The following is a 22,408-nucleotide window of genomic DNA, read 5'->3' on the forward strand; positions in this document are numbered from 1 at the left end:
TTTTTAGTCTCATTGTTCTTACCTTTCTTTTGATGTCAATGAATTGAGAAAACATTAAGGACCAGTAGAATGACAATTCAACTATGTAGTAATAATGAAGGTCAGGCATCAGTGGCTGAAAGATGGAGATGAGAAAAGGTTAATAGAGTCTAACTGACATTACAGGCAGCTGAGGTCTATAGGAGACATGTTTAATCACAGGGGGATTATTGAATTATACATAAGCATCCTATGTAAGAAAAATGTTGACTGTTGTCTCTTTCAAACTTTGATGGCTCCGGAAAAATAAAGCTCCTCAACCTACCCTCCTCTTATGTTTTAATCTTGACAGTATTGTAATATTATAATACTAAAAAATTATGATGTTGTCTGTTCGGAATCTAAAACAAACTAAATTCTGAGTACTCCTAAGTCTGTTTTGGAAGATTACTTGAAACATCTTGCTGTACATCAGTAATGTGCATTTAAAGCACAGCAAAAGAAACAATGCTAGAGCAGATTAGAGAAAAGTAGTGCTAGTATACAATCTCATCTGCTCATGATGAAAACGTTGTGAGCTTTACACAGGGCTCTTTCTAATATAAAAGCCTACTTTTAAAGAATTTGACCATTTTCTGGGAACATGTTAACATTTGGAAAGAAGAAAATAAATTTATCTAGGCACCTTGTTTGATATACTACATGATTACACAGATGATTAAAAGTAAAAGAAATAAAAATAACACGACACAGGAACTTATGCACAACTTCAAAGAAGGTAACTGGTAGCATGCATAGGCTGTTTAGCCCCCAGCCTAAGAGAGCCAGTTCTAGGAGCTACTCTAATTTCCATGCGATTGTGCCTCCCTGCTAGTCACATCTTCCATCGCAGTGATAGAAAGGGGCACTGGCACAGGAGATTCTGCGGGCATCTCCTGAGGGATTAGATGAGCTGTCTCTAGAGCAGTTTGCACTGGCACAACCATGCACCCAAGCAGGGCATGAGCTGTTTCCATTGGCAAGAGGCATTTCAGTTGCCTCTTTTATTCCCATTCCCTTTTGCAGACCAGTTCTTTGCAGCTGAAAAACAGTCCTTAGGTGCCCACTGAATGCTCTATGTGGGTTATTTAAATATAGACATATGCTTATGCTTTATGAAAAACACATACACTCAAAATCAATCTTTTAAAGCCATTTCTTGGGCCAATATAATCCTTTTCTGATTCAGTGAGACTGCCAGTAAGTTTTTAATTAGGTGTAATTAAAAAAAGGGAAGAGAACATGAGCTAGCAATGAACCGTGACTATTCTACTCATTATTGCAAGAGAACTCACTGGGGAAAATTTCTAGTAAAACAATTAAGATTGTCAGCTGCTTCATTAACAATAGCATTAGTATTTGTAAACCCATATATAATGATAATGAAGGGGGATTCTAAAGATATCATGGTTTCCCTCCATGGAAGGATCAATAGTGTGTGTTTAACTTAGTTTACATGTTAGGTTTCAGTTCTCCATAGACTTAACTTCAGTAGGACTATTCTGTGCTTATGGGTAGAGTTGTCACTCAAATGATCCATTTGACTACATCTACAGTAAGTCCAGCTGGATTTCTGCAATGCTGTGAATAACTTACAAAGGATTTGTAGTAAACAAAGTATTAGAAATTTTATCTAATTAAGAAAAAAAACAAACATCAAATTGAAAACCCAGTACTTAATCCTGATTAGCACCCAGTAGACATTTTTATGTCTAAGACAATGATTTTGATAATGACTTTTATTTGATGATTTGCTTTCTGTTGGACCCTCTCCACTAGTAGCATGATTTTAGATACAGTAAGTTTAGTTGCCACCCTCTAAAAGTTGTAAGTAACTTTCTGAATGACCTCGTTCTTCTGATAAGTATGGTAAATGTATGTTCTTTAACCAGTAAGATTCATGGTCTTACGTCATAAGTAAATCTCTTCTTGCATGTAGTAACACAAAAATAGTAGAAAACAGGACTGAAAGGCAACCGTGACTGCAGCCATATAAATTCTGACAAACAATTGTTCGTAAAATCTCTGAGGGATGAAGATTCAACGCTTCCCCTATTCAATTTCTGCTGCTGCTTCCCTAACGTTATTCAGTTCACCCTCCAGTCCTTGGGTGGAATTGAAGTCATTATTTCTTCTGAGGCTAAATGACCAAATTCCGTCAACCTTTCTCAGATCAAGATTTCTGGTCATTCTTGCTGAGCTATCTCCACGGAACTATTTCCAACAGGTACACAACCTTCAAGAACAGTAGCACCCAAACCTAAACACGGTTCTCCTGTTCAGCCTGTCTAGGGCTGTTCACTATCACAGGGAATACATGCGTCTTTCAGACAATACTCTTCATACTTTCCAGTCTGGCAATGAGGGTTTTTTTTCCCCTCCCTGCCCTTCAGGAAAACAAAAAAGGAAAAAAAAAAAGGAAAAAGAAAAGCAATATGCCCTAGACAGGTTAGACTCCTTAAATTGCAAACTCTTTGCTGTAGCTTTTGGAATTCAATGTCAATTATATTTGGATAGCAGCTAGCACACTCTTTGATCACACCAACTGCCAGGGATTAAGTCTCACCCCGTATGCAGTATAACAACTATGAGAACTATACTGGCTTTTCCCAACCCACTGAATCTGAGGCTTTGCTAAAACTTTCACTATCCTCAGAACTTTGTAAAAAATGACCATTCTACCACAATTGCAGATGTCTGCTTTCACAGTTAGATTTCCCAGATCTGTTTTCAGATCCTGTGCTTCATTTCAAAACAGGTGTGACAGCTATATTCATCTTTTCCATCTTGAACTCAAGCAAGATGGGGAGCATCTCGCAATGTTCTGAAATGCTGAGTAGCCCATTCACACTAACATATTGACACAAAGCTCCACCATAATAAAAACAGAGCTCTGAAGAGGTGTCCTGTTTGTTTTTAGGCAGCACTGTAACTTTTACCTGATACGGATACCCATTCCAGCACTGTCTGGTGTTCCAGAGCCAGGGTGTCTGAGAGAGAAAGAAAAAAAAAAAAAAAGAAAAAAGGTCTGTACACACCATTTTGGGCAATGTAAGTGTATATGGTTAATACAAGTGAAAACTACAGGAACAGCTTAAAATTTGCAATTTTTGATACAGGCTATGAAAACTGAATACAACAAGGAGATTCCTCAAAGTTTCACAGTATGAATTAGAGCAACCTGCCTGTTCATAGAGATTTTTGGTTGGTGCACCATGACCTTACACGAATAGCTTTTGCAGGAATGCAGGCTGAACATAATCAGCTTGTGCTCAGGTGGTCAGATCTCACATTACCTTCTCAATAGCACAGGAAATCTTGGCCCTAGGTTGCTCAAATATTTTAAAGAACGTCCCTTGCATGTGCTGTTACATATAACCATCCTTCCATACAGGATCCATCCTTCATCCCAGCCACATCAGCTCAAGATAGCAAATCATACCTTTTACTTTCCTGGCTGAAGACATGACTGTCTAGAGATGATGGATCTTGCTATCACACAGAAAATACACTGATATCTTAGGGCAACATGAAAGGTGCCAGAGCAAATTTATTGTAGCATGCATCTACAGACTCTTGCATTGCAAAAAGCTGGGCAAACTAAAAGACTCGGGGACATGCAGCTCTGTTATGCTTCTTGTTTCTTTGCTGCTTGCACAAGATTTATGTGATTATTTCTCTTTCAATGCCACAAGAGAGCCTTTTAAATCTTTTCTTGTAAGAAGGTTGTTTCTTTTAGAGTTATTTAGTTTTTACCTCCTTTTCTGTGCAACTAAATGGACTTGAACTAGAAAATACCACATGGGCAAGCTCTTCTACACAACATATTCAACCATTAAATATTTCTACACTGGGTAATAAGAACATGACCAAATCATAGAATCATTTAGGTTGGAAAAGACCGTTAAGATCATCAAGTCCAACTGTTAACCTAGCACTGCCAAGTCCACCACTAAACTATGTCCCTAAGCACCACATCTACACGTCTTTTAAATACCTCCAGGGATGGTGGCTCAACCACTTCCCTGGGCAGCCTGTTCCAATGCTTGACAACCCTTTCAGTAAAGACATTTTTCCTCATGTCCAATCTAAACCTCCCCTGGCACAACTTGAGGCCATTTCCTCTCGTCCTATCGCTTGTTACTTGGGAGAAGAGACCGACACCCACCTCGCTACAACCTCCTGTCAGGTAGTTGTAGAGAGCGATGAGGTCTCCCCTGAGCCTCCTTTTCTCCAGGCTAAACCATCCCAGTTCCCTCAGCCGCTCCTCATAAGACTTGTGCTCTAGACCCCTCACCAGCTTCGTTGCCCTTCTCTGGACACATTCCAGCACCTCAATGTCCTTCTTGTAGTGAGGGGCCCAAAACTGAACACAGTATTCGAGGTGCGGCCTCACCAGGGCTGAGTACAGGGGCACGATCACTTCCCTACTCCTGCTGGCCACACTATTTCTGATACAGGCCAGGATGCCATTGGCCTTCTTGGCCACCTGGGCACACTGACGGCTCATAGTCAGCTGGCTGTCGACCAACACCCCCAGGTCCTTTTCCAACAGGCTCTCCAGCCACTCTTCCCCAAGCCTGTAGCATTGCAGGTTGTTGTGACTCAAGTGCAGGACCTGACACTTAGCCTTGTTGAACCTCATACAGTTGGCCCCAGCCCATCAATCCAGACTGTCCAGGTCCCTCTGTAGAGCCTTCCTACCCTCGAGCAGATCAACACTCCTTCCCAACTTGGTGTTGTCTGCAAACTTACTGAGGGTGCACTCGATCCCCTTGTCCAGATCATTGATAAAGATATTAAACAGAACTGGCCCCAAAACTGAGCCCTGGGGAACACCACTTGTGACTGGCCGCCAACTGGATTGAACTCCATTCACCACAACTCTTTGGGCCCAGCCACCTGCCAGTTTTTTACTCAGCAAAGAGTATGGCCGTCCAAGCCATGAGCAGTCAGTTTCTCCAGGAGAATGCCGTGGGAAATGGTGTCAAAGGCCTTACTGAAGTCCAGGTAGACCACATCCACAGCCTTTCCCTCATCCACTAGGCGGGTCACCTGGTCATAGAAGGAGATCAGGTTGGTCAAGCAGGACCTGCCTTTCATAAATCCATGCTGACATCAGGGCCTGATCACCTGGTTGTCCTGTACGTGTCACATGATGGCACTCAAGATGATCTGCTCCATAACCTTCCCCGGCACCAAGGTCAGACTGACAGGCCTGTAGTTCCCCGGATCCTCCTTCTGGCCCTTCTTGTAGATGGGCATCACATTTGCTAACTTCCAGTCAACTGGGACCTCCCCGGTTAGCCAGGTCTGCTGACAAATGATTGAAAGTGGCTTGGTGAGCATTTCTGCCAGCTCCCTCAGTACCCTTGGGTGGATCCCATCTAGCCCCATAGACTTGTGTGTGTGTCTAAGTGGTGTAGCAGGTTGCTAACCATGTCCCATTGGATTATGGGGGCTTCATCCTGCTCCCTGTCCCTGTCTTCCAGCTCAGGGGGCTGGGTACACAGAGAACAACTGGTGTTACTATTAAAGACTGAGGCAAAGAAGGCATTAAGTACCTCAGCCTTTATCACTATGTTTCCCCTCACATCCAGTAAAGGATGGGGATTCTCCTTAGCTCTCCTTTTGTTGCTATGTATTTATAGAAACATTTTTTATTGTCTTTTACGGCAGTAGCCAGATTAAGTTCTAGCTGGGCTTTGGCCCTTCTAATTTTCTCCCTGTATAACCTCACGACATCCTTGTAGTCCTCCTGAGTTGCCTGCCTCTTCTTCCAAAGGTCATAACCTCTCCTTTTTTTCCTGAGTTCCAGCCAAGTTCTCTGTTCAGCCAGGCTGCTCTTCTTCCCCGCTGGATCATCTTTCAGCACATGGGGATGGCCTGCTCCTGCACCTTTTAAGACTTCCTTCTTGTAGAATGACCAGCCTTCCTGGACTCCTTTGCCCTTCAGGACTGCCTCCCAAGGGACTCTGTCAACCAGTCTCCTAAACAGGCCAAAGTCTGCCCTCGGGAACTCCAAGGTAGCAGTTCTACTGACCCCCCTCCTTACTTCTCCAAGAATCGAAAACTATCATTTTGTGATCGCTGTGCCCAAGACAGCCTCCAACCATCACAACGCCCACAAGTCCTTCTCTGTTCATAACAACAGATCCAGCGGGCCACCTTCCTTAGTTGGCTCACTCACCAGCTGTGTCAGGAAGTTGTCTTCCACACACTCCAGGAACCTCCTAGACTGTTTCCTCTCTATTGTATTTCCAGCAGACGTCTGGAAACATCGACAGCTACCAAGCAGCCACACTTCCCTTTTCGTGCATGACAAGGAACAACTGCTTTCAGATATGCATGTCTTGCAAAGCACAGCTGCATCTCAGGTTCTGGCAGCATCTGGACTTTGAGAAGCACATGTCTACAGTATAAGTACCCACCCGCTGGGTATCTCACTAGAAACATGAAAGAAAACAGTGGATTCAAGATCTTTGTGCAACTCCTTTACATAATCTTAACCGCTCTACATCCAAGTATAAAGGAGGCAGAACATTATTAGTAGGTGTCCTGGATTAAGGCACGCATACCCTTACAGCATTAAGTGCTTCCACTAGATTAGGTTTTTTCAAATAAATCCTCACTGCATGAGAGACGGCATTTTCTTGTTTTCACCATCAGGTGGAGCAGTTCAGCTCAGGCAAAGCATAACAACAAACTCATCAAAAATACAATGAGTGAGCATCAAACCAAATAAAATGAACACTAAGCAGAATGTTAAAGCCCCGGGCTGCGAATCAGGCTAGTAGAGTCTTTATAAGCAGGAAGGATTTGTACCATATCAAAAGACAGGATAAATGCTAGTCAGATTTATAGCCCAATTCCCAACTGATACTTAAGTTCTAATTGTGATTTGTCTTATAGAAGGTCCTTATAGCCTTTGTTCATTAACAGTGACGTAATATGATTACTAAAGGCTCTTCCTAGTTTTTTGAATGTGTCCTTCACACAGAAAATGAAATAAAACTTGCACACCCATACCTCCAGTGCTCCTGAAACAGCAAGGAATAATTCGTACAGTAACCTGAGTAGTATACCAACATTTAAAGTAACAGACCTCCTAGAGTTTCTGATATGCCTCTCACAAAGATGCTATAAGAATTATTAAAGTCCATCCAAACTTCTCCTTCTCTTGATTAGGAATAATTATTTCATGCAAGCAATTTATTTGTTCAAACATCTCCACAGTAGTTACTGTGCTGAGTTCTCATTTCACGCAACAAAAAAGGTCTTTGGAAACAGCCACAGCCCCTCTGCAAGTGTTACTAATATACAGAATCTAAAATATTTCTGTCTGACAGCTGCCTAAATTAGATCCATCCAAATATTGTAGGATAATTCATAGTTTTAGCCAGGTTTGAAAAGCTGTAACTGTCTTTCATATTAGATTCAACAAGAGATAAGAGATGCTTCCTACCCAATTATTTTGTTACCTAAATTATAGGTGCTAGCAAAAAATGCACATTTTTCTCTTTCAAATATTATGACATCTTAAGGCTTCTTCAGAGATGCCTGCTGTAGGAGCTGCAGATATGAAGGTTTACGTGAAATTAATATGCTGAATGCTAAATAAAATAGACCTCTCTGGAAGAACCCATAACCACAAAGCCTGAAAGGATACCACAAACTGACAAACAATATAATATATGCATTAAGCCTCAAAGACCAATACACTGCAGAACATCCGCCTCTTCTGTGCCACATAAGGCTCAGAAAGCCACGCTGCCATCTCAAACAAAATGCTTCTGAGTAGCTGTTTGGAAACCTTACGGATGTGGGCAACAGTGGCTAAGACAGTATGGCACCTACACCACCTTCTTACCCCTCTTTCCTCCCCAGTCTCCCCTCCCCTTGCCTTGCCATGTGTGAGTTGACTATAACAGTTGTAGCAGCAGGGGACTTTCGGGGGGGGGGGGAGGGGGGAACGACACACGACACACATGCAGGGGACATGCTTGCCCTGGAAGGTTTAGGGAAGAGGTAGAGAAAGAGCTTGATTTAAGCACAGCCTTTCCCTCTGACCTCCACAATGAACACAGTCCTAGACCAAACCTAACTTCTCCATGTAGACCATGGTTATAGTTGGAGCAAGAAACATCTTGTTTAGTCCTCTGTGAACCTCACAACTGTGGGATACTCTGTGCAGGCTTCAGCAGGAACGAGAAAATCCTAAAAAAGCCCACACAGTCTGCAGTGTGACACCTAGACACACTGGTGAAGGGTGGATTAATCAGAAAGGACCTAATACGGGCATTCTCAGGGCTCAGCTGAGCCCTGTGTGGGCTCACAGGATACGTCTGTGAACTTCCTCATACCAGGCAAGCTCACCGCGGAGCAGAGCCCAGGTCTTCCTGAAAAGTCCCATGATGGATGGGGAGAAAAGGTCAGTGACTTGGCTTTACAACACATCCTTTTTTGATGAACATAAAAAGTGTGCTACTGTTTCTACTGCCTGTTGAATACCCAAATTTCCGTTTTACTTGTTCTCGGTATATAATTTCTGAGGAGGGGAGGAACTTGAGGAAACTGGGGAAGAGAGGAAATGCAAAGATCCTGATAACAAAAAGGCAACCTTAAGCTGGAAACAGAACACTTAAAAACTTCAGTACCAATTATGTCAGGCACAAAGCACCAGGTCTACAATGCTGACACCCTCCCTTACAGAACATAAAGGAGTTCAGATGGAAACTTAAGCTTTACCACACTTCGGTGCAGTGCCTAATCAGCGCAGAGGAGGATGATAAACAGCTGTTGAATCTGCTGTCATTTACACTACTAAGGAACAAATCTCTATTATTTTTATTTCCATACAGGAATATCTAAAAGCTCCATCAAACCTCTCTCCAACTCTGTGATTAAAGGGAGTAATTTTAAAGAACTCCTTCAGAAATAAAACTTCTCTTGAGACAAGGGAATGACTGAGGGTTTGGGAAAAAAAAAAAGAACAAATGATCTGAGATGTCTGCATGCTTAGCCAGAAGCCTCTGGTTGTTTTGCATCCATTGTCCCCATCCACTTATCCTTAGAGAAAGCTTCTAACTGGGGCCTGGCTTTTAGAAGCCCCAAAGCAATGAAAATCTGCCTGTCTTGCTCAAAGTGCTGCTAGTACCCAGTATGTGAAATGTCAGTTTTGATAGTAAATGGAGGAAGAAAAACAAAAAAGTAGTACGATAAAAAACCTTCCATTTGTGTTCTGTTCCCTAGACAGCTGATTTGGCTGAAAGGTATTTTTGTGTGTATTTTGTCAGGGAGGCAATAGATGCACCTGATGAAATATTATTTTAAAATAACAAGGTAAATTTTGGTTCATCATACAGTAATAAAAATAACCAAGAATACTCCTCTCTCATCCATATGTACTCAGCAGAACCCACTGAGTATAGGCAACACACAAAGGCCACAGGCTAGGTTCTCAGAGAGACAGGTGAGAGCTGTACATGTCACAAGCCAGTACTTTCCCATACTGTCAGCAAGCCAGCCATCAGATGTGTGTGTATCAGGCATGTCACCGGTGTAAATGAATTCCATGCACATTTTCTAGAATCAGCTTGTGTCTATAAATATAAATATACATACACATAGGTCACATAAATTTGCAAAATAACTGCTTTTGGGCAGCTAAAGTTAATTCCACGGCTTGACTCACTGCGAGTTGCTGTATCAGCAACTGAGTCATTTTTCCTTGTACCCAGCACAACTAGAAACCCTAGTATGCAAGTTGTACCCACAAGCACTGGTGTTGCTTTGCCCTTTGAAGTGTGAGCCTATAGATAAATAAGAGATGCTTAAAAAATGAATACAGCGCTGCTGGCACTCATTTTTTCTTTTTGTAGTCATAAACTTGCAACAAGTAACATATTGAAGAAACACGTCCAGAAGTACATCACTAAGCCTCATGACAGCAAAACCCAGCTCTCCACAGAGCAGCTTCTGCCCTAGCAGTTTGGAGTATTAGATAGAGCTGTTACGCACCTGATTTACTCTTGACCACATGGGCATGTTGTAACTCCCAAAGGGGTTCTTCCTAAATTCCCAGGTAAGTGAGAAAAATCTTCTGACTTTTCCAGCAGATAAAGAAATACAATCTGCCTGCTGTTTTTATCAGAATACAGCATGTAAAAATCCAGGAACATCATGACAGAATCCCCACATCTCACAAAAGCCTATTTATGCTCAAAACCACATTTCAAACCAAAATGAGACATCCTCAGTCCAAAAAAAGATTTTAAATTGCTTTTGAAATGAGAAAACTTTTAACCCTGTAAAACAAAACCAGCACAATACAGAAATCCTGAGCATTCACTGTGTATATGATCACTACTCTGCAATCTCAAAAGGCCAAGATTTTATCTGGCTTGGTTAATGTGTTTGGATACAGATTTACATAATTTGTCTCCGACAGCTACAGGCAATATTAAGTGGAACAGAAATTAGCACTATTAATTAAAGTCAAGATAATACATACTTTTGGTAAAGTTCTACCCACCTCATTTATTTTGGGCTGATACAGGCAAAGATGTCTCACAGCATGTGTATCTCTACTTTCATCAAGCTAGAGCAGGTCCTTGCTCTTCATGGAAACAAGTGGTACAACTGAGGCCAGAAGAATTCCTCTCGATTAGCATTTACTTAGCCCCCCATTTTCTGTGTGCAATTTGCTCTTACCCCTAGACCTAACGTTCACTGTCTGATACACACGTATGACATATACATACTCTTTTCCTCAACAGCAGCTGCCTTCTCCCACCCACCACAGGCAGAATACCATCTCCTGCTCACATGGACTGACACCTTGCCATATTCTGAGCTTTACAGCTTATTTACTTAAGAGTGCAATTGTAACGGCAGGGGAGGAGGAGACGACGATCTTTCTGTTGACTGCAAAATATAGAAATATTTAACACTTTCCACCTCTCTTTTATTACCCAGGAACTGAAAATTACAGGCTTTGAGTGAATAGCACCTTTCATAACATCAGCAAAAGAACAATTATTCTTAATTAACAGCTGTTTTGGGGTGTTGGGTTGTGGGGGGTTTTTTTTGCATTTGATCTTCTTCGTGCTTAAATTAAATAGTATCTCAATGTTCACTTTTTTCCCAATTATGGCTAGGGATTATAGCAATTTTTTCTTTTTCAATATATTAATAAGCATTCTTCTTCCACATCACTTGGTTGAATAAGCACTTGCTTAAAGGGGAATTACTTAAATTGCTTGCTTTCTTCTTCTTTCTGCAACACCTGCATCCTCTTGGCGTGGTATGCTGAATGGCTGGTGACATTAGAGAGAAAGTCAGATTACCAGGCAGCACAAAAAGCATCGTTCTGTAGTTTCCCATGCCAGGGGCTCTATGTTCTAGTGTAAAAATGACTCCACTCATTTATGGTAAAACCGAGAGATTTTTCAGTAAATTAATCTCTTAGATGCAAATTCCACAGTTTCCTTCCCCATCTTCTTACTTGGCTCAACGGGGATCAGTGTAAGTACATACTGCAGCATATACTCTCTTAAGGAGAGTATATATACCCATGCAAATATTTGCTTCTGCATATAATGTACAAACTAATACACTTTTTTTCCTCTTAACTACAGAAAAACTCCTTGGTATTAATTGTTGTAAAACAAGTCACAGCTTTACAAGTCACAGAAAGTGACCTTTCTTTTTTCACAAGTATCAATATTTTGCAGCAGTTATCTCTCCAGCAGAAATAAAATGAAACTCTTCCTCATTTTCCTTGATTTTTAGAAGAAGATTTATAAAGGAACAGCCAGAACGTTCTGAGACACCTTTTCAAAGTTTCTATCATCTTCCACTAAGTTTGCCTGGCCTCCAAGGACTTCAGATTTATGATGTCTTGGAAACTTTCTCTGATTACCTAGAAATGTGTTTTTTTTCTTGTTATCCTCCGAAAAATTACCCTGGATAAGACAGGATCTGAACCACGTTAACATCATCCCTTGCTATTGTTGTATTTGTTTTGCCACTTAAGCATTTCTCATACTAAAGTCTCACTGATTTAAAAAATACATCAGGCAGTTTCCAGTCTCCACTGGCCACCTGTGACAGGCATTGAGGGCATAACCTTAGCAGCAAATGATGCCAACAGCACTGGCTAGTATTGTTTACAGCAGGATGAACTGCAGAATAAACTGACTCTCTGCAAGCATCAGTGTTTAGTCACCTACACATCAAAATTAAGTATACTTCCTTCTACTCACAAAATCACTAAGTTCTGACAAAACACCATGCTGGGAGCAAAGAGAACTCAGCAAAACAACAAAATCCGTGACTACTATTTTGCATCAACTTCTGCGTGTTCTTCCTTCCAGTGACTGGTGATTTCGTTTGGGATGCAGTTGCTTCTCACACCAGGAATAGCATTTTCATAAATTCTTTACAGACCCAAGCAGTCATTCATATTTCTTGGCACAGCTGACAATAGAAGTGAAGACAATGTGACACACTGCCTGAGGTTCTCTTATCATATATTGTAACTAAGCAAGTTGTTACAAGTTTCTGCAGAACTGTTTTTTTCTCTAGAGCTTAGTGCTTTGTGTCTGCAGAAACAAGGTGTTAGGGGGAAAAATGCTTTTGCAACAAACACCGTTCAGGCTTTTCTCTCAGCAATCTGCACTGCTGATTTTCAAACATAATTAAAAATGATACTTCTACTACTCGGAAACTATAAAATATGTGGAAGGACGCATAAAAGGCCAAGATTAACAACAATCACTGGAAGATGCACTTGACATTTCAAATGCAAATATACGTGTGTACACAAAAATATTTTTAGAAAAAATATGAATTCAAGTTTGGATTTATTTACATAAAATGATCTCCAGAAAGGCAGAGTAAGCTCCATGCACCACATGGATTCACTTTTCCCTTTGAAAATATGATGTACAGTGACTCGGCATTTATGTCTTGTGCTAATAAACGCGTAAATTCAACTTCCAAATGATGTGGAAAACGAAGATGGCAAAAGGAACAGATAATCCTAGAGAATCTGGAAGGGTCCTGCTATTGAGGGATCGCATGCATCGAACAGAAGTGAAGAACACTCCAGCTGGAGAAGGTGGCGGCTGTGGCATCTCCTCCCCCTGCTCTGACCAGCCAGCCACCAGTCCCCTTACCAGGCCCAAATATTTGCTCTCACATGCGTACCTTCTTTCTCTGACACTTCCCCTGCTAGTTGCTTTGTAGTAAGCAAAACTTTTTAAAACTTTTGCCTTCATGTGTAATGGTTACATTTTCAAGTACTGTTTTATCATGAGCAAGTTGGGCAGCCAGTGGTGCTATGACAGTTTAGAAAAGTTGAAGTTCTATATAAATATTGTAGAAGCCAGGCTAAAGTTCCTATTCATTGCGTCATTTCATAACAGATTTCCCAGCGACACTGCTCAACGTATTTTGTAGTCGCTCTATCCGCACAGTAAGAAGAGTGCATAAAAAGTAGTGGACATTTTCAGCCAAGCACTCGAGATGCCTTCGTGAAGCAAAGCAGCTGTAAACCCGTTGGCTTTACAGCTGCTTTGTATTTTTTGATCACAGAGCCAGACCACATCAATTAGCCTGGAATTTGCATCTACGAGGATATTTATAAATTTATTTTATTAAAACAGACAACATGCAACTCTAGGTCTGGAATTAGTTTGTAAAGAGAGAGTGCTGAGGTTTACACTTGGCAAACCATACCTTGGTAGGAGGGTGACCTGTATAAAATTAGACCTTTAAAGGACCAGCAAGAATCCCAGGAGCGAATTATTAAGAAAATAAACAGGGCAGTTCACCTCTGGTAGATCACTGCAGAGCTGTGTGATTTCAGAGTACTCCTCGTTTTCCTACAGGATGCAGCTTCAACAAAGCTCCAGGGTTTCCAGTGCTCTGTGCTCTGATACTATGGTCACTCAAAGGCATACAGGAAAGTGGTTAATAATTAAACTCATCATTACATATCTACTTTCTGTAATTATAGCTCCTATCTGCGGCTGCTCTGTTGGAAGAGTGCATGGATTCTATGATTCCATTCTATGATCTGTCTGACTTTGGCCAGCCACTGACTTCCATGCCATGTGCTGATGGGAAGTGTTTACCATGTCCTTCATCGTACTCCCGACGCTGACTTTTGGAAATCCCCAGGGGGCTGCTTTCCTTTGCAGGATTCACCGTGTGCCATAAGGGCTTGCTTCACTGACATATAACATGCTCCATCACTGCATGCAGCCCACAAAGGGAGACGGAGTCAATTTTTAATAATAACAAAACAACACCTCCTTACTAAGTGAGCATCAAGGTACAATTTCATGCACAAAACCAGATGTTTAAGATTGTGGTATTTATGAACCTACACTGCCTACTGAAAAAAAGTTGTATAGAGAAAAACCAAACAAAAAAGTCCCCTCCACCTTTCACTCCTCCAACTGCTGTGTTTTGCTGTACCTTTGTACAGGCACATTGTAGCAAGGTCTCAAAATCATCCCTGACAGTGAAAATTAGAAAGTTATTGCAACTGCAAAATTTTTAATAGGAAATACAGGATTTCTCTAGTTCACAGGGCCAAGATTTATTCCCAGAGAGACCAGATTCAAACCGTGTTTGAATCACACGGTGCCATTATGGGCAGCTGGTGAGGAAGCCTTTCGGCACTGAACTCCTCACTCAGCGCTGCCACTAAAACCTTGACAGAAGAGCTGACTGCTTCTAAACACAGAGACACCGCCAAGTCCCACCTGATGACTGAGGGAGCAGAACTCCTTCCAGACAGGTTGCTGGAACAGGCAGGCCGAAAGCACCCCATCTCCAGCCACACCAGCATGACGGTCACTAGATAGTGACCCATTTCTAAGCACTTCAGTCACTGGGCACAGCTAAAACACGGCATAACCCTATAAGCAACAATGAGTAAGGACAGACTAAAGTAGACTCTTCCCCTCCCACTCCTGCAACTGTTGCATTTTTCTGAGATTAGTGCATACATACTGCATCAGGGCAATTCACCTGTGGGGCTGCAGGTTTCTTTACTACTGAACTACTTCTTGGTGTATTTAATAATGCCACAAGTACTAAGTACTGCCTGGAAGAAGCCCAGTGAGAAAATCTCTCTCATATTCAATTTTCCTCTAACAGAATGAGAGTGGGGGGAAATGTTAATTAAATTTAATATAAAAACACAGTTTGCAAGGAATTCTTTCCTGCTCAGTTCTGAGTCAGTGGCCATGATAACATTTATTCCACTAGAGCAAAGGAAGACAGCCAAAACAATTTCCCAAACCTTTAAAAATGCCTAAGCCTACATAAAATTTTACGTCCATTTCCTCTTTGTTTTTCACATTCCCCTCCTGCTGAGGAAGTGCACAGATACAGACCTTTTGTTGTTTCCAGTTGTCATCCTCCCAGTGGATCTATTCAGACATAACTTGTGGTGTTTTTCTGCAACTGATCTATTAAAACAACTAGCAATAAGAGTGGCTGGTAGAGATGTGAGCAGAGGAACTATGCTTATGTTTTATAACTGCTAAATTTGTATAAAGTTTTAGTATAAACCCATAAACAGTAAACTTTGGGCACAGCAAAAACCTAGAGTAACTGGGCAAGAGGAGAGAGTTTGCTCTCCCCCAGTTTCTTGAGTCTACAAACCTTGGGGACAGGACAACAAACAAAAATGAAAAATCCCTGGTGAAACTCCTTAAGTCACATGTGAGATAACAGCAGTTAAAAAACAGAAGCAAAACTCTGAATTAGATTTGAACTTAAAGCAGTATTTCCCCATGAGAACTTCTGTCATTGTAGCCAAGACCATCAACAGGCAGGAGAAATGAGAAAGCTCTAAGAGGTGTAACAGGGTAACACTGGAAGGGAATATAATATGAAAAAAAAAAATGCTCACCAATAATATATTTATTTAACTGGCAAGCTTCTTTTCCCTACTACTTCAAGGGTAAAGTGAAGCAGCTTTATGACTCGAAGCCCTTATAGTGTAAAAATACATATTGTTCTAAAGGTTATATTAGCTTAAATGAGGATACAGCTATCCTGCTCCATGTCACTGCCTCAATAGTGAGTTCAACTCAATAATGGCAGTCAGATTATTAATAAACTGCTCTTATATCCAAAGGTGTAGTCTTTGCTCAGGTTTAATTAGCTGCGGAAAATAGGACTGCTTCATTCATCTGAATAGCAAAACATGAAAAGCTCATGGCAATAGAGGAGTGCTGTGCTAAATACTTTGCTACAGGTATGAATGAGCCACCTTAGATTCCAGATGAATTAAAACCATTTCTATCATAACATTGCCCAAATAAAACACTTCAGGAAGTATTTTCTCTCGATCTGCCATTTTTATGTATAGGACACTGAAAAATTTGCACCTTTCAGAAAGCTGGGCTGCCAAGAAGATGAATACTGTGCTGAAGTCAAAACTGGCAACCAGTCCACAGGGGGACACAAGGTCTGGCAGACCCTCTTTCACCGGCCAGAACAACAGTGTAATGTACAAGCAGTAAAGATGCTGAGTACGGCTCAGTACCAGCTTAACTCTCCAAATTGCTGATTACAGAGCATTTACTTATTACTCTGATGTTATTAAATACCCCCAGCTGGATTCCAAGCAGATAAAGTGAAATTCAATTCTAGATATATTTTTTAAATTAGCATGTTGCTTTTCCTCCCCATGCTTATGTCAAATTTGTCCCCATTGTCTGCATTTGAATGTCCTGTTGCCATCAGTGTCCTATTACTGAATTAGGAATATGACTGATATTCTCCTTTTGCTTGTTTCTTTCAAAAACCTTCTGTTTCCTTTCAGCCACAAATAAATTCTGCCAGCCAGCTTAGCTTTGTCCTCTTTTGTCTGATCCAGTTATTATCTTAACTTCAAACAGCTTACACAATAAATTATTTCCTACGCTGACTGGCCTTCTCTTACGAACCCTCATTGTCCAAAATGCATTCATTTTCCTTGTTGATGTACATTGAAGTGTTGGAATAATTTAAAATTAAGTTTCTCCACTGACTTTGATCTAACAGCATGACTCATGATTTATATTTCAGACATCCAAAGCACTCTACTAAGTTCTCCTAAATGTCCTCAACAATTTTTATGCCCTTTTGAAGAGATATCTGAAACAAATTCCTTTTCCATTAGATGGAATCTAACTTTGGTCTTACTGGAAACCTTTTCCACTCGTGATGCTTATTTAAAAATGTAATATGGCATTTCCCCTTTTTCACAACAGCATCCTTGAGGAGACTCTGGCATGAGTGCTCTTTCCTGCTTGCACAGTGAATTAGAAATTGTTGTATTTAGCACCTAATGCTCAGCCCTACTTTCACGGAAAGGAGTAAGAGTATGATTGAATTTTAACATCCAAAATTATTTTAGCTTAACAATTTTCATCACTTACAGATGCTCAGCAATTTGTTTTCTGATTTAAAAAAAAAAAAAAGTAATCAAGAAAAACAGAGAGTCCAAATCAATTTTATAGCAAGTACAATCTGCCAACAGCAGGCTTGATTTCCTCCCTGAGTGGCATACGTATCACATTATCCCTCTGTTAATAGCACAGTAAAATATCAAATATCAGCATTGTGTTAAAAGGGCTCTAGAGTGGCCTCTGACATTCCTCATTTAAATGAGAGTATTTATCCAGTATTGAGCAGATAAGCTCACTGAACAAAAGTAATTACAAGGTTTCAGTAATAGATAATATAACAAACTTTCAGGTATAACATGGGAAGGAAATACCACAACAGATGCATACTAGACTAGAAAAAGTACCCAATTGAATGCCTGCTTCAAATAATTCAAGAATGAAGGAGACAGGGCAGCAGCAAGGGCTCTGGACTCAACCTCCCACTGCTAGCTCTTGCCACATTGTTGTTTTCTAGAGTCAGTTCTGGTTTAAACCAAGGTGGTAGACACTTCACAAACTCATGCTTTGGTATCTCAGCATTAAACCCAGAAAAATTTAGGCTGGTTTAAGTATCATAGAATCATAGAACCATAGAATCATTAAGGTTGGAAGAGACCTCTAAGATCATTGAGTCCAACCGTTAACCTAGCACTGCCAAGTCTACCACTAAATCATGTCCCTGAGCACCACATCTACACGTCTTTTAAATACCTCCAGGGATGGGGACTCAACCACTTCCCTGGGCAGCCTGTTCCAATGCTTGACAACCCTTTCAGTAAAGACATTTTTCCTCATGTCCAATCTAAACCTCCCCTGGCACAACTTGAGGCCATTTCCTCTCGTCCTATCGCTTGTTACTTGGGAGAAGAGACCGACACCCACCTTGCTACAGCCTCCTTTCAGGTAGTTGTAGAGAGCGATGAGGTCTCCCCTCAGCCTCCTTTTCTCCAGGCTAAACAACCCCAGTTCCCTCAGCCGCTCCTCATAAGACTTGTCCTCCAGACCCCTCACCAGCCTCGTTGCCCTTCTCTGGACACGCTCCAGCACCTCAATGTCCTTCTTGTAGTGAGGGGCCCAAAACTGAACACAGTATTCGAGGTGCGGCCTCACCAGGGCTGAGTACAGGGGCACGATCACTTCCCTACTCCTGCTGGCCACACTATTTCTGATACAGGCCAGGATGCCATTGGCCTTCTTGGCCACCTGGGCACACTGACGGCTCACGTTCAGCCGGCTGTCAACCAGCACCCCCAGGTCCTTTTCCGCCGGGCAGCTCTCCAGCCATTCTTCCCCAAGCCTGTAGCGCTGCATGGGGTTGTTGTGGCCGAAGTGCAGGACCCGGCACTTGGCCTTGTTGAACCTCATACAGTTGGCCCCGGCCCATCGATCCAGCCTGTCCAGGTCCCTCTGCAGAGCCTTCCTACCCTCGAACAGATCAACACTCCTGCCCAACTTGGTGTCGTCTGCAAACTTACTGAGGGAGCACTCGATCTCCTCATCCAGATCATTGATAAAGATATTGAACAAGACTGGCCCCAAAACTGAGCCCTGGGGAACACCGCTTGTGACCGGCCGCGAACTGGATTGAACTCCATTCACCACAACTCTCTGGGCCCGGCCGTCCAGCCAGTTTTTGACCCAGCGCAGAGTACACCTGTCTAAGCTGTGAGCCACCAGCTTCTCTAGGAGAATGCTGTGGGAGACAGTGTCAAAGGCCTTGCTGAAGTCCAGGTAGACCACATCCACAGCCTTTCCCTCATCCACTAGGCAGGTCACCTGGTCATAGAAGGAGATCAGGTTGGTCAAGCAGGACCTGCCTCTCATGAACCCGTGCTGGCTGGTGTAGTAGTCTCATTCTAAGAATCAGATGTTCAGATGTATTCCAAACAGCTGTGTGAATATTTCCGAGATGCTGTGTTTCTTGTATTATTCTGTTCTGCACAATATCCAGAAGCATTAGCTTCATGAAAAAGTAGATGCAGCAGGTATGGCAAAAGGAGATGGAAATGATAAATGAAATACTGACCATTCTAATGCAGCTCATTTTTTTCTGCTCCAAACAACATAAGTAACACACAACGAGTTCTGCGGATATCTTTCCAATAGCTGAGAAACTTTTACAACAGGATCAAGTCTGTTCTACTGCTAGAAAGACCGAAAACTGTCTAGGGCATTGGACATTTTCAATACAGCAATTGATTTTTCAGTTTGGCAGCTGCTGGTGTTTCGCAGTACATTTTTTTTAAGTACAGTTTAGATCTACCAAAATTCATTGCTACCCGTGATGAATCTTTGTAGTAACATTAATCCAAAAAGTTAAAAAAGCCACAGCTACCAATTGCTGCTTTGGAGACCTCTGCTATTACAGGTGATCTTTCGTGTAGGATAGCTTCCTGTGGGAAGAGTTGTTGTCAGTACTTCAAGCATGAATGATGTCCTCTTATGATTCCCATACAATATTGAGGAAAAATAAATTTATTCTTTATTTCTAATGACAGTAGTTGCCAAGAGTCCCCATAAAGGATGTTCTCTATGCACTGCAGGAGACTTGTGTGAAGAATTTGAAACTATTAATTTCTGCATTCAAACTCCAGAACAATATCATTAATATTCTAACTAAAACCCCATTTAAACTGCAGCACGACCTTTGTTTTGAAATTATGAAAATGCAATTTCATGATCCTGAGCCAAATGAAAATCCAGAAGTCCAAGTAAATGCACTTGACACCTCTGTGTCTATTGGTTTCAAAAATGGCGTGTTGCTCATGAATCAGTAGCAAGGGATCAGTCCAGCTGGAGCGGAGGGGAAGACCCTATACAGGAATCCTTTGAGAGTGATCTCAAAGTCCAAGGGCTTTTATTCAACAGGACGTTTCAGAGCTATCATACTTGTAAAACACAGGGCTTTTAGGAAGCACAGTATCAGCACTATATACTGGTTGGTTATACTTATATCATGTAATACTTACATTTATTTATCTGGAACCTAATTTGCAACAATGCACGAGCCCCAGAGCAGAACATTTGCAGCCCAGTGACTGCAGATTTCATTTCAAACAGGATAATTTTCAAAATTATTTCTCATTTATGTCTTCATTTCTCAATCCAACGCCAACTAAACGAGTAACATAAGCTTGTTGGAAATGACAGTCAGTGATCTTCTCTATTAGCAGCTTCATTCCACTGCAGACCTTGCAGTATCATGACTTAGTGTGCACAGTAACCACAAATACAGCACAGCTTCCCAAGTAAGTAAAGCAGTTAAAATGTCAACTTTGAAACTTGTTATCAAGCTAAAAAGAATCCTTTTCAGCAATATCTATACAGAATTGGTGACATTAGGAAAAGAAAACCATTCACAGTCATGCTCTGCATGAATATCTGAACAGCTCTTTGCAGATGCAGTCACCTTTGCTACAACACAACTCCTCTCTCAAACTGGTGGGATGACTTCAAAAACATTCTTAAATATCACGGTTCAATAAAACATTGCAACCAGCGTGAGGCTTTTGAAAAGGCTACCATGTGTATCTCCCATAGTGTGACTACAGTGAAGAGTCGCTGGACAACTGAGAGACCAGTTAGCTTCAAAGCAGCTGCACCCTGGCTTGCCTCCCCAGCACCTCCAGAGCCGATGGATCACAATCCCGGCTGCCCTCTGTCTCACTGAACCGCCAGGTGACAGGGCATGGTATCAGTAAGGCAGAGTCAGAAGCACCCCGTTCTCACTAACACTTTGGAAACTGCAATGTACAAAGATAAACCTCCTTATTTATTCTCTTCATATTTTATAGAACTGACAGGAACAAATAACCTCCAGAAAGACTAAAGACCCCGCTGCGTATCTGCTGAACCATGGTTGACCCTGAGAGCTAAATCAAGGTCATTGCTATCTGCTTCCTTGGGAAAACGTGTTGATGCTGGATAAAATGATCACATTTAAAATGTAAAAAGATAGCAACAAGAGAGGAATGAAACAAGGCAGCCTTTCTATAGTCCACAGGAACATGACAAACCTGCATACTTACAGGATTCCCAAATCCACTCCCTAAAATAATGAAGTCAGTTTAAGAAGCGGGGAAAAGCAGTGTAGTGATCTGACAAAGCAAGATAAAAGTAGAAAATATTGACATAAGAGGTAGCTGAGGAGTATATGGGAAAGAAAAGACTACATAGAATTATACAAAATTTAGTTTCTCCCCAGAACAGTCCTGCTACTCCCAGTGCCAACAAGCCCTGGGCTGCACCAAACAGAAGAACTGACCACGGGGAAATGGACCACTATGGCAAACTGCAAGGATAAAGCTGTACCTCCTCCCAACTACTCATCTTCAGATAATCCATGAGATTTCCATGGCCAGTCTTGAGACAGAGAGGCCAGAAAACAAATGCTGTACAGCAGGTAGAAAACTACCAGTGATCTCACTCATGTTGGGCTTTCCAAGGTCAGGTCATTCTTTGCAAGACTACACAAACCAGGTCAGGAAAAAAGAGAAACAAACAAGTAACCAACCAAACCTGTATCCTCCATTGCTCCATGGAGATACAACTCAGCTCTTAGGGGAACAATTAAGAAAAGACAGCACCAGTGTCAAAAAAGCCTCACGTACAGCTGTGAAATTAGAACCTTCCTTGTTTATTAGACAAAGTAATTTGTGACTGAATTAAGCTGCTTTACTGAGTCAGTGAAGGGAAGTGTTTATAATGTATGCTGAACATCCCACGAGCCTGCTGAGACCCTATGTGGCTGAGAAAGAAACAGGTGAACAGAGTACAGTGAAATGTGTCTTTCATAATAGAGAAAACATACACTTGCTCTTTAAAATAATAAGAGTGACTCAATTCAACCTTAATTTTCCAACGCTGGAGATAACTTTGGGATAAATACCAGCAGTGTGTGGTTTTCATCCATTTGTCTTTTAAGAAAAGTT

The 22,408-nt window shown here is 41.5% G+C and overlaps 1 protein-coding gene across 3 annotated transcripts in view; it reads right to left on the bottom strand.

Moving 5' to 3' along the window:
- Positions 1 to 22,408, bottom strand: part of CERS6 (ceramide synthase 6) — a 136,217-nt gene that overhangs the window by 35,008 nt on the left and 78,801 nt on the right. For 2 of the 3 annotated variants that reach the window (XM_076342684.1, XM_076342683.1), the window contains exons 5-6: positions 2,958 to 3,008; positions 23 to 115 (exon numbers count right to left, since the gene is read on the bottom strand). In XM_076342684.1, coding sequence (XP_076198799.1) covers positions 23 to 115; positions 2,958 to 3,008 — 144 coding nt within the window. The remainder of the gene's footprint in view (positions 1 to 22; positions 116 to 2,957; positions 3,009 to 22,408) is intronic. The other variant, XM_076342685.1, reaches the window with a different exon arrangement.

The sequence above is a fragment of the Aptenodytes patagonicus genome, chromosome 6 (genome assembly GCF_965638725.1).
Source record: "Aptenodytes patagonicus chromosome 6, bAptPat1.pri.cur, whole genome shotgun sequence".
Lineage (NCBI taxonomy): Eukaryota > Metazoa > Chordata > Aves > Sphenisciformes > Spheniscidae > Aptenodytes > Aptenodytes patagonicus.